The sequence below is a fragment of the Pteropus vampyrus genome, unplaced genomic scaffold (assembly GCF_000151845.1).
Source record: "Pteropus vampyrus isolate Shadow unplaced genomic scaffold, Pvam_2.0 Scaffold423, whole genome shotgun sequence".
Classification (NCBI taxonomy): domain Eukaryota; kingdom Metazoa; phylum Chordata; class Mammalia; order Chiroptera; family Pteropodidae; genus Pteropus; species Pteropus vampyrus.
Window position 1 is genome coordinate 351504 of NW_011889204.1, and position 12214 is coordinate 363717.

Sequence of the window (12214 nt, forward strand, 5' to 3'; positions counted from 1 at the left end):
GCTGTACCCATGCTGGTGACCAGTCAGGAAGTGACGCTGAAGCTGAGGTCCAAGGCAGTAGGTTCCTAGAGAGGGCGAAGCTTGTGTGATGAGGCCTTTCAGGGAAGGGTGGTGGCAGAACAGGTGCCAAAGAGCTCCCCGCAGGAGCTCCTGCGACCCGACGGGCCCCACGAGGGAGGAGCCGCAGTACGTCTATGTCCTTCTGGCTGCGGACGCTCCTCAGAGTGTCTCCTTGCATCACCCTGGCCCTGGGACACCCTGCCGGGGACACTGGCTTGCGGTAACCTGGGAAACTCAAACAAACAGCGGAGAAACAAGGAGAGTCGGGCAGAGAAAGGGGATTACTGGCACTAACCGCTCCCATCCACGCTCGAAAGGAATGGTATCCATTAGTTCACCGAACACTGGCTGGCGTTCCTGCCGTCACGTGTTCCCGTTCTCTTTCCCGAACCGTGTGAACTCCAGGTTCTTGAAGGCAGGGACCACATTCTTTTTTCTCTTTCTTTTTTTGTAGCCCCAGCACTGAGAACTTTACCTGGCACATAGTAGATATTTTCTGAATGAATGATCCTTGAGTTGTTTCCAGGGAAATCCACGGAATAAGGCATAAGCTCTATTTCATAGTAATGCAGAATTGGACTCGAGGTCACACTAATTTTCGATTCTACATTTCTGCAGCATTATTCTGCTTACTTAGTAGCTAATATTTATAAACAACAGGGCTTCTAAATAACATTTACTTCTGCTAAAGATTGCATTAGATATGAAACGGAATGTAATCGAATTTAGGAGGAAGAAAATGGCACCTCCAGTACTTTTTCTAATTAAAGGAATTTCCTCTTTCCCCAGCAGGAGCAGTGCTCTGTCTGACATTTCATCAAAACTGCTTTATTTCACTTCGGTTCTTTGTTCCCTTTCTTTGAGTGTATATTTCCATTGCCTTCTATGTTTGATTTAAAATTTTTCCTGTAGACATGCGACTAATCATAATCATTAAAATCACAATTTCAAATTATTGATTTTATTTACTTTTGTATAAAAATCAACGTTTTCAATCCAGTTTATGCGCAAATGTTTTTAAGTTCAGTAATTTTTAACAGCAGTTTTTAATAGATAAAATGTCTTAGGATTCTCTTTTCTGAAAGAATTTGAATGTAGAACAGCTTTTTAAAAATATTTTTTCTTTTTCTAGGATTTACTTACAAGACATAAATTGCTCAGTGCAGAATTTTTGGAACAGCATTATGATAGAGTAAGTATGTGAAATACTATTTTTAAATAGCAAATTGTAACTTGTGTTACCAGAAATGAAAGATTTAAATTAGATTTTGTACCAGAATGTTTATTTTGCATATGTAATGTTTTAAGATGGGGCTGTAATCATGTCTCTACTGAAATGAGGGGTTTTTTGGTCCGAAGCAGACTTTTATCTTTTTTGACTGATGTGCTGCCCTTTGTACTTAGAAGAGGAAAATAAAGCACTTGGTACTGAATGATAATGTACAGTTGAGATAAAAGGAAAATTATTATCTGACTCCTCACCCTCCCTTCCTATCAGTGGCTCGCATTTGTACCGCCTGCAGATGGGAAGGGGAGGCGGAGGCTGATGGGGCGGGGCCGGCCCTGGTGTAGAGGAGGCAGGACCCGGGTGTGCCCCTGCTGCCACCAAGGCCGGTACCTGGGGGACTCAGAAGTCCACTCTTATTTGTGAACTGAGGACATTGGGCCGACCCAGTGGTGAGGCTCTTCCGCATGAGTCGCTGTCAGACTCGTGGTAAAAGAGCCTCCCCTCCCCAACGCCCCAGAGGTTTGTGCGGGATACGGACACAGCACTCTGAGAAGCTGACTGCGCTTGACCGGCACAGCGACCTCCAGGCCACTCCAGGCCACGGTGTCAGATGTTCTCCTCCACTCCTGCCAGCCCTGCTCGCCCCGATCCCCACAAGCACTTCCTTTTCCATATGAGTTTATTTTTATTTATTTATTTTTTTAAGGACACAGAGTTTCTTTAAATCTTTCGGGGAGGGGACACCGAGTTTCTTTAAATCTTTCGGGGAGGGTACACCGCACTTCTACTCAATTGAGAGAAGTATTTTTAACAGCCCAGAGGTCTTTTGTTTTTTCACTACATCATGCCATGAATTCACAGGGGGTGGGTTCTCACTTTGGTTTCCTGGGTGGAGCGGGCTGGGACTTCAGTTGAACCCAGGTACCTTTCTCTTTGGCTTCCTTCTGTTTCTGGTCATTTTCCTTCATGCGTTTCAGGAAGCCGTCCGGGCTCTTAGCGTATCCGAACATGCTCAGTGCGTGCGTTAATCCGCTCAGCAAGAATCTTGCCTTCATTTGCTTACGGCAGGGCCAGGCGCGTGCGGGCGACACACACACACTTCCCGTTCTGTCACGCTAACGTCGTGGGCATCCTTTTTGAACAGTGCCCATTCCCTTGGCGTCTGCAGTGTCGCCTCTCTTGTAGATTCGCACATACGTGGCCAAAGGAACAACTTCCGTTCTCTAAAAGGCCTAGAGAACATATAGCGGGTGCCTCTTTTTCCCTTTGGTTTGGTCATTTCGGTGAATTACTGAAGATGGCGGTTCTGGCCGACAGGCCGCATACAAGTCGATAACTTACACGTTGTCCAAGATCTCATAGGTGCTCTTTGGGGAGTTACAATAATAACAGTGCACTTAAAATTTCTATTTATCCCGCAAGATTTGCCTTAAGTTTTCATTCTTCCACTAATCGTTTGAATTTTTTCAAATCTTGGGTGTTCTTAATCTTCATTGTTCACTTTGCTCTTCAACCTAACTATAAGATTCTTATAAAAATCTTACAAAAATCTTACAAAAACAAAACCTATGTCTGACTGTGTTCCTTTTCCTCCATCTTTCCCTCCCACACTCGGTAACATCTGAACACAGCATGCAGCACATAGTAGGTCCCTCATTAATAGCCGAAACGTTGCTGGTCATTTATTTTTATTTCTGCCTGCATGTATTTGGATGTGGGCGTGTTTCTTTTTGTGTGTTTGTTGGTTTAAAATGGCAGCGTGATCATTTCATTGGTGCTTTTTTACAGTGGTTAGAAGCACAGGCTTTGGCACCAAACTGCCTAGAGTCTGGCTTCAAGTCCCAGCCCTATCGTGTGTCCCCAGACCGTGGGCAGCTGCCTTCCTTCACCTTCTATGCCTTCAGCAGAAGGCTCATCATAGTACTCACCTGCTGAGTGGTTGTGGGGATTGAATAAGAATTTGGGTGTCAAGTGCATGACATAGTCCTGAAGCAAAGAAGTGTTCAATACACATCAGCTGTATTTTTATCACCACATGGTTTCACAAATTTTTTTTTTAACATACCAACATCTTAACTTAAAGCCTACCAAAGATACATACTTACCAATTTCCAAGAAACTTGCCTACAGACGGTGGCATCAGCTTAATTTTGCAGTAAAAGATTTTCCTATGTGTTATTAAAGGATGACGTTGGTTAGTAAGATTTTAGAAAAACTCAAGCGAAGCAGCTAACAAATGTATGCAGTGCAGTCAGAGCTGGGGGTGGGGGAAAGGAGCTGCAGGTAGTTTACATTCGGCCAGAGGTGACATTGTCACACCAGAATGCGCGCTCTGAGCCCCGGACACGGTAGCTCTGAGCTTTCCCATAACCGAAGCATGGAGGGAAACAAACTGACAAGATCACAGTCCCTGTGAAGCGGAGTAAACACCTGTTGCTCAAAAGAAACAGCCCGTAGCCTTTAGCATCCTCCAGGTCTTCACTCACGCTGCGTCCTTCCCTTTTCACTCCCCAAGAATATCTTTCCTCCCCCCATTTCTAAACAAAACCCCTTTCATTATTCAAGTTCCAGCCCGAGCCCTGCATGCTCTCTGGGGCGTCTGCCGACTTAACACGGTGCTGAGTTTCTCTGCCCTTCTGGTCTCCTCTCTCCTTGTTTAATGCATTCAAAGAACAGACAACTTTTCTCTTTGTGGTTGTGCTGTGGACTAGTTGAGTTCTCATCTGTAAAGAATTTGAATTTTCTAATAAAACACCAAGAAACGAGAGCTGATTCAATGGTGAGAAAACGGTGCAGGGAAGGGAGTGGCGTTTTGCACACGTGGAGTCTGGCCGACTGGAGAGGATGGAGTTAAGCTGAACGTGGGCCTTGCCGGAGCAGACGGGAGGAGGCGAGCTTGGGCGACATTGGCCTGTGTGCCGTTAGAAGTTGTACTTGACTTTATAACATTATCTACCAGTCTTTGAAAAAAATAATGTGGATGTATGTTTTTTTGTCTCTCAGTTCTTCAGTGAATATGAGAAGTTACTTCATTCAGAAAATTATGTGACAAAAAGACAGTCACTCAAGGTACGGCAGATTATTTATTTTACGTAACTTGTTTCTCTTCGCCCTGTGTTCGACTTTTGGATCTGGGGAAGGGGCGATATGCTGGTGTGGGTCTTAGACCTTTAGGGGGAAAACACATTTGTCCCCGGTCAAGACTTCTGTGGGAAGGAGTGGGGTTCAGCAGGGGTCCACACAGGGCACTGCCCACCTCCTTCTTAGGGACAGCAAAATGGAACGTACAGAATTTTGAAAGAGGACTTTGTCCCTTAGCATTGCAGTATTTCAGATTTGAAGCATATTTTTAAAACTTAGATTCGTATCAACTAGATGGAGGCCCTGCAGGTGTCGACTCCTCGAGATGCTGCTCAATGGCCCTGACTTGCCGTGTGAGGGGTGGGGACATTGCAAGCAGTGAAACGGGGACTGTAGACGGGTTTGCTGCCTCGTGTCAGAATTGGATGTGGACAGCTCCGTGGGAGCTTAAAACAAATTAAAACTCTAGAACAGGGTTTGGCAAACTACAGCCGAGAGCCAAATCTAGTCCACTGCCTATTTCTGTAAATAAAGTTTTACTGGACACAGACTTAAATATTCATTTATTTACTCATTGTCTGTGGCTGTTTGGGGCTACAACAGCAGATTTGAATGGTTGCCATAGAGACTGTATAGCCTGCAAAGTCTAAGATATTGACTGTCTGGTCAGGAAGTTTGCTGACCCCTGCTCCAAGAAATTTTTACTGCAGTCAATAGATGCATACCTCTCATTCTGTCTCTGAATGCTCCTGACAGGAACTATAAATGGAATCACAAAGGATTTGGGGGAAAATTATAATTCCATTTATATTTTTTGCCAGGTTCACATTAAATTCCACTCTGCCCAGAGTTCTTTTCCTCAGAGGGGTCTGAATTCGTTTTGATCAGGACTTCCTTCCTGCTCTCCCTCCTGCCCTGAGGAGATCACTCCCAAGACCTTAACCGCCTGTGGAAATTGACTAACGGACATCAGGAGCGTCCCTTATACTTTGTGCCCTTTAATAAGAATACTCTGCCTTCCAGATCTCCAGAATGCTTTCCATCCGGCCAGCTACTTCCTTCTCTCCCCTCAAGGCCCAGTAATAACCACAGCTTGGAAATGCGTCACTGCTAAAACAGTCCACTCGTTGCTGTTGCTGGAGCCTAGCCTCCCAGACACCCTTTAGTCCAGTGTCGGGAGCCTTCACCTGTCTCCAGATGTGCTGGCCGGGTACTCGCCAGGGATTCGCAGCTGATAGGAACGGTCCTTTCATTTTTGCGGGTGGGCACAAAATGTTCCCTCCCTGTACATCAGTATAATACCGTGCTGATTCCCCTGTGATCTTCAGAGAGAAGTGGCCCCGTGCCAGGAGCCTCTGTGTCCAAGGGCCAGGGCATCCTGCCCTCCCCACAGTCACACAGATGGGAGCGGCTGGGTGGAGCCGGTGTCTGCTGAGGCCAAGGAGGCCAGACTGGATCACCCAGGGTAGTGGCTTCCAGGCCTAGTACCTCTTTACAGGGGGAGAACTTTTTTTATTGGCAAATCAATGGACCAACTTGTAAATTCTTAGGCTGCTTAGATAAGGAGAAAGGCTTCCAAGGCCTTTCCACGGCGTCAGAATCACCAACATGGAAAGGAAAATGGAGACTGCCATTTGTGAGACCTTGGGATGGATATGAAGCAAATCTTTCACTCCTGTACTTTTTTTTAGCTCGCGATACCTCAGACACACAGCCGTTTTGAGGACTAGTGAGTGGTGCTTTAAAAATGAATTTTAATTTGTACTCTTTTTTGCAGCCACATTGACACTTATTTAAGATATACATACATACATATATTTTTTTAAATTTATGTCCAAAGAAATCTAATGAATTACCAGTCATCCTCTTCCAAATAACTAGACCGAAATGAGTCATTTTCAGTATTTCATTGGTTTCTGGGATAGAAAATGAACACCAATAAAGCTCTAAACCTTCACATACTTAATACTGACTTTTGAGTCATCATAAGAGTAAGTAAATACTGGGTGCTTCTCAATTTCAGAGTTACAGATTATGTGATCCAGATCGATGCGATCCAGCCTTTCTGAGCTTTTGAATTCTTCCTATATGTTCTTTATATATTCTAATCAGAATAGATTTGTTTTCCTGCACATCGGGTCACTTCTGATTTAATATGAGATGACATGTTAATTATCTAGAGGTCAGTTATCTGGAGACTTCAAGTTTCTAGAACATACCCAGGAACCAGAAAGGAATTAACAAAAGCAACCAAACCACAGCAGGTAGCTCAGTTCATGCATTTTCCTTGCCTTAGGCCTCACACTGCGTCTCCATTTAGACTCGGGTCTAACAAATGTGCTTTGCCCAGTTGACACTTATTTCTCGCTACACCCTCATGAGACATAGGTACTGTTATCCACTCCCATTGTACAGATGATGGGACTGAGGCACAGAGAAGTTAAATAGGGTGCTCGAGGTCACCCAGCTCACAAGGAGGCAGGAGCCAGGATTCGAACCCGGGCAGGCTGATGCCAGGGCCGGCCCCGCACCACTCCGCTTCTGCCTCTGTCCACAGGGCCGGAGCTCAGCCCCTGCCCCTCTGCGAGCTCCAGCACCTGCACCCGAGACCTCCACGAGGACTGGGCACACTGACAACATAAAGCGACTGCGGGTCCCCAGGAAAAGTCTAGAATAAGCCATGGCCGTTTAAAAATCACAGGCCGGTGCAGTGTGGTCCCCCTACAGGACTCAGTACGCACAAAGGCACGGGTTTGGTTTTCACTCAGTGGGAGTTGTCAGTGGTGAAGAGGGGTCACGAAGGGAAAACGGGTGTTTCCAGGGCGCCTTGCTCAAGAAGGAACAGAAAGCTTTCATTCTTACGATCCTGTCTGGATCAGGTGTGATGAATGATAACGGCATGAGTAGGAGTAAGTGTTTGGAAAACTTTGGGCACGATCCTTTGTCCTATGAAATTCAGATAAAATAATTTTTAATTAAGCTAAGGTTTGTGGTTAACATGAATTATCAGTTTATCTTATGAACATTTAAAAAAATAGTTTCTTTTTAGCAAGATAACGCAAATGCATGTTTAAAGAGTAGGCAGGCTCTTTCTGTCTCAGATTTGAATGTCCTCTTGAGAGAGCACAGTCGGACTGACCATATGTTTAAACCCAAAAGGAAAGGCAGCTGTTCAGCTGGCAAGTAGTGGGCACGCGATAGCCTCTAATTCCTAAGTCGGTTTCAGGCCACACTTCAGTTCATCAGTCTTTTGAGTGCCCACAAAATGCTCTTTATTCATCTTGGTGATTATTAAATGATTTGCTTTTTAAACTTTGGTTTTTCTTCAAATCTTAATGTAATTCTTTAAATGTCTTCTCAGCTTCTCGGTGAACTGCTCTTAGACCGACACAACTTCACAATTATGACAAAATACATCAGTAAACCTGAGAACCTCAAATTAATGATGAACCTTCTTCGGGACAAAAGCCGTAACATCCAGTTTGAGGCCTTTCATGTTTTTAAGGTAGAGTACTGAAACCGTAAACAATATTTTCCTCTCAAGTCGTTCGTCTCATTTCATTTGGAAACTCCTGAAAAATTATTAGCCGCATTTCGGTGTTCTCAGTGAGACAGTTCAATCAGTTAATTTTCATATTTAAACAGAAAAACAGACAGAGCCAGAAACAGGGTGTACCCTTTGGATTTGGGGACAAAAGCGTTTACTTATGGAAGGCCGTCATTCATCTTCGGCATAGAAGATCATTAATCACAAAGTAAAGGGTAATCCATTTCTTCATGCTTTCCGTGGAGGTTTTTATTCTCACAATCCGTTCTGACCTCCTGTGCCCAGAAATTATTCCTGCCCATTTTATCCCCAAATCAGAGTCTTAGGTTTAATAGCGACTGCTGAGACTCAGAGCATAAATGAACGTTTTAGGTTTTTTGTGCTAAAACACGTAAGTCATTCTGTTTGTTTCCTGTTGTAAAATAAGGCCTTCCAAACACCAACCTGAGCGAGCCTCCGCCCGTGGCCCGGGAGGATGCCCTGGGGTCCTGTCCTGCGCACGCTCCACACACCCTTGCACGCGGTGTCCCGTTCTCTCCCTGTGGCTGATGCCGATTTCTCCCCGGGCAGGTGTTTGTCGCCAACCCCAACAAGACACAGCCCATCCTGGACATCCTCCTCAAGAACCAGGCCAAACTCATAGAGTTCCTCAGCAAGTTCCAGAACGACAGGACGGAGGACGAGCAGTTCAACGACGAGAAGACCTATCTAGTCAAACAGATCAGGGACTTGAAGAGACCAGCTCAGCAAGAAGCCTAACTGCCCACAAACGTACGATAGTGAACCCCAACCCAGCACCTGCTGTTAGCTCGTCGGCGTCAGGCACTCTTACGATTCAGGAGGAACATTACTGCTAATCTGCTGTTAAGTGAACGGTTTTTCATTTTCCCTTATTTTGTGTTTTTAGTCCAAGTTGGAGAACGTAGCTGCTGCTTTCTTGCACACTAGCGCACACGTGGACTTTTTCTTGATCTTAGTGTCATTTCAGAATCAGACTGTTTGCTGTGGGGTTCTGAGCATGGCTGGGTTCGCGAAGGCAAATGCAGAGGCGACAGCGCGGGGCAGGAGGGCGCTGAGGCCACCGGATGAAACCTGCGGCTTTGCGCTTGTCCAAGAGCCGAGCGCGGATTCTTGGTGAGATCGGCGGCCTTCGCTGAAGGAAGATCGTGCAGAGCTGTGTTTGAAATCAGAGGGAAACCGTACCCAAGATGTGAGCTTTTTGGGTGGATAAAGTTGACTTGTGAATAAATTGATGCTGAAACTTAGCAACTTCTTAAGAGTGTGAAGCTTCATAAGGTCATAAGGAAAATGTATATAGGCTTTCACAGCTTTCTAGAATTTTTTGACATTTGATTTTCTTGAGACTTGTAAACCTGGATATGTCGAACGGTATTTGTTAATTTTCCTTTTGGAAGGTCTTTTAAAACCGTAGAGCTAGCAGCGACCCCTTGCATTTCATTTCAACAATGCTTACAGGTTTCTTTTGTATATAATTCTTAGAATGCTCATTTCTTTTAAATGATTTAATTTGTACAGCAGAGGAATGTTATTGTATTAGTATGTAACTATTACCTAATATTGAGTTTTTGCAAAAAATGAATGCTCATATGTAATTGAAATACTTCAGATCACATGAAAATGCTGATTTAACATTTAAGTATCACAGCATTAAAAGAAAAAAAAAAAACCAATCCTTTGTATTCAGTTATCTAATGGGGTGCCATCAGTAGGCTGCAGTACAGACTTGGAACTCAGCCAGCTAACTTTCCTGCATAATATTGGCCTTATTCATTTAAAATGAGTCATGAGTTTGCCAGATCTATGAATGATACTGATTATGCTAAATTAACGCTGATTCTTCGTGTGTGTGGGAAACTATAGAGCACCTTTTCTTTTTAGAGTGAGTAATCCAGTACAATAGTCGTGAAACTGAATAATTAAAACTGGCTTCTCTTAGGAAGACTTCCTAGTCCTAGGTGTCCTATGGGGAAATTTACTTTTTTTAATGTCCTGTTCCTTAATGCTGCAAATTATCAGTATTTATAAAGTGACTGATTTCGCACCACTTTGTTACTGTGACCACGGCAGACGTCTCCTAGAATACACCTGCGTGGCGTTGCTGCAGTGGCGTCTGTTCCTCCTGGCAATACGAAGATCACAGCTAACAACTTAACAAATCAGAACCTGCCGGTTCGAATTCAGCATGGCTGTAGCTGACTTCAGAGATTTATGTAATTATTCTTTGCTAGCCTCTCTCACTAATTGAATTACTTATCAGCCAGTAAAATGAGACTCCCAAGTGACATTTCTGCAGGTCGTAAGCCTTCCTTTGAGGAACACCAGTTAGGGGGAAAGCTCCAGAAAATGTAGCTGTATTTTATTCTATTTAATTAAAGTGGCAGTCTGCATTATAATTGGTTTTCCAGAGGCTGTCTTTACCAAAAATTGGTGTAAAATCATCCCTGTTTTCCCATTGGCAGCAGGGAAAGCAATCCCAGCCCCCCGAAACGAAAGCATCCGAGATGCTCAGGAGGGCGGACCTGGCCCTGGGGAGCGGCTGGTCCCCGCGGCCCAGCGCCGGTGGATTGAGCTGGGGAACGTGAGCCACGCCGAAGGGAGGAAGGGTTCCCCTGCCAGGCTGGTTCTTAGATCTTGAGGCGACAGACAGCTTCCACTCTGGCAAGGCCGTCACAGCCGCAGAGTGTGGGGGGCGGTGCAGGTGCGGCCTGTCAAAGCACGGGCACGTCCTGTCGAGTTGGGCTCTGGACATGGTTAAGATTTTGGGGGGTTTTGTTTCTAAACGAAAATGTGAAAACAGTCAAAGTTGAAAAGTTGCATTTGAAGTTAGGATCATTTAACATGCGTATTACCAAAACGATTATACTGGAAGTGGTTTCTTCTTGTGTTATAAAGGTTTAATTTTACAAAAGTCAGTTACTCAGTGTGATTTTTCACCCTTAAAAAAAGGTAGAGATGTGGATGTGTACAGTTGTTAACAATGCCATGAAAACATTTCCTTTCTCCTGAGGAAAAGTAAATTTCGTATCAGATTATCTGGCTGGCCCTGTAATTTAAATTAAAATAAAATTTTGGAGAAACAGCATTGTCCTGTCCATTTTTATGATGTGTCATAGTTGCATTTGCGTCCGTGTGAACAGCCCCATCAGGGGACACACCAGCACAACCTGTCACAAACTGTAACCAGAAACGACACACAGACCCCTCTCTACATCTTTTTTCCAGGGTTTTGGTTTTGGTGTCAAAAACGTGATTTTCATGTGCATTGTGGGCCGTGTAGCCCCCTCGCCTTCCAGCACTTGGGAGCCAGGTCCTTGCACTTTGGTTCTGGGACCCTTGGTCATTGACACTCTAAGGTGAAACGAAGGGGCTCGGCAGGAGTATTTAAACGTTACTAGAAGGAAATGACGAAGGCAGCAGAACTATGGAAGCCTGGTGTTAAATGGCACCCGGAAGCTGTGACCTCCAGGCTGCCTTGTGGCACGTGGCACACGACCTGTCCTGGGCTTTTATGTTAACCCTTGCCAGAGAATGGGGTCCCCAGTCTCGGCTGGTGGCAAGAGACGTGCCCTTGCCAGAAACACTTCATCTAACAGCATCTTATTTGTTGCCATTTCTTCTAGGTGGGTCAGCCTACTTGTATGTTGTAGTTCCCCAAAGATGGCGGGGTCCCCTGAGGTCAGCACTCATGGCTGCCCTTTCTCTGAGGCTGAAGACAGGAGTCAGACAGGAAGACGTGGCCACACTGTGTGGGTTCATGATTCAATACAAGTTCTACTTCCTACCGGTCACCTCCCTCTGCCAAAAAAAAAAAAAAAAAAAACCGCCAAAGCTGAGCATGTTAACGTGTAGTTGATTTACAAGGATCTAACGAGACAATGACTGAAATCTGAGGCCGCAGGCTGCAGTGCTCACGAGATCGTGCATTCTGTGTCCTCACCACGCCTTTCAGAGCCCGGTGTCCTTTCTCTGACCATCTGGCTTCCAGAAGGCGTGGAGGACAAGGTAAGACTCCCCACACCACGATCTGGGAGTCGGCTTGGCTGGCTCCCCAAAACCAAGCCCATGGAAGACCTACCTCAGAAGTCTGAACACATCCCACTTCAGCTCTGAGCTAAGAAATGACCATCAGCTTCCGCCTGCCAACACTTCACTTCCGGTCAGCCCACATCCCCCCCACCAAGCACTTAGAAGCCAGGACGTAGTTAATAGGGACAAAAGCCTCAGAACCTTCTCACAGGGACCTCTACCTCCCAGAGTTCACGCTGAGCGAAGCTGGT

The 12214-nt window shown here is 45.2% G+C and overlaps 1 protein-coding gene across 1 annotated transcript in view; it reads left to right on the top strand.

The window, feature by feature from the left end:
• The window catches only part of CAB39 (calcium binding protein 39), a 25321-nt gene extending 14302 nt beyond the window's left edge, over positions 1-11019 (top strand). The window contains exons 4-7 of the mRNA XM_011381034.2: positions 1193-1252; positions 4292-4357; positions 7731-7874; positions 8487-11019. Coding sequence (XP_011379336.1) covers positions 1193-1252; positions 4292-4357; positions 7731-7874; positions 8487-8675 — 459 coding nt within the window. The 3' untranslated portion in view covers positions 8676-11019. The remainder of the gene's footprint in view (positions 1-1192; positions 1253-4291; positions 4358-7730; positions 7875-8486) is intronic.
• The last annotated feature ends 1195 nt before the right edge of the window (positions 11020-12214 follow it).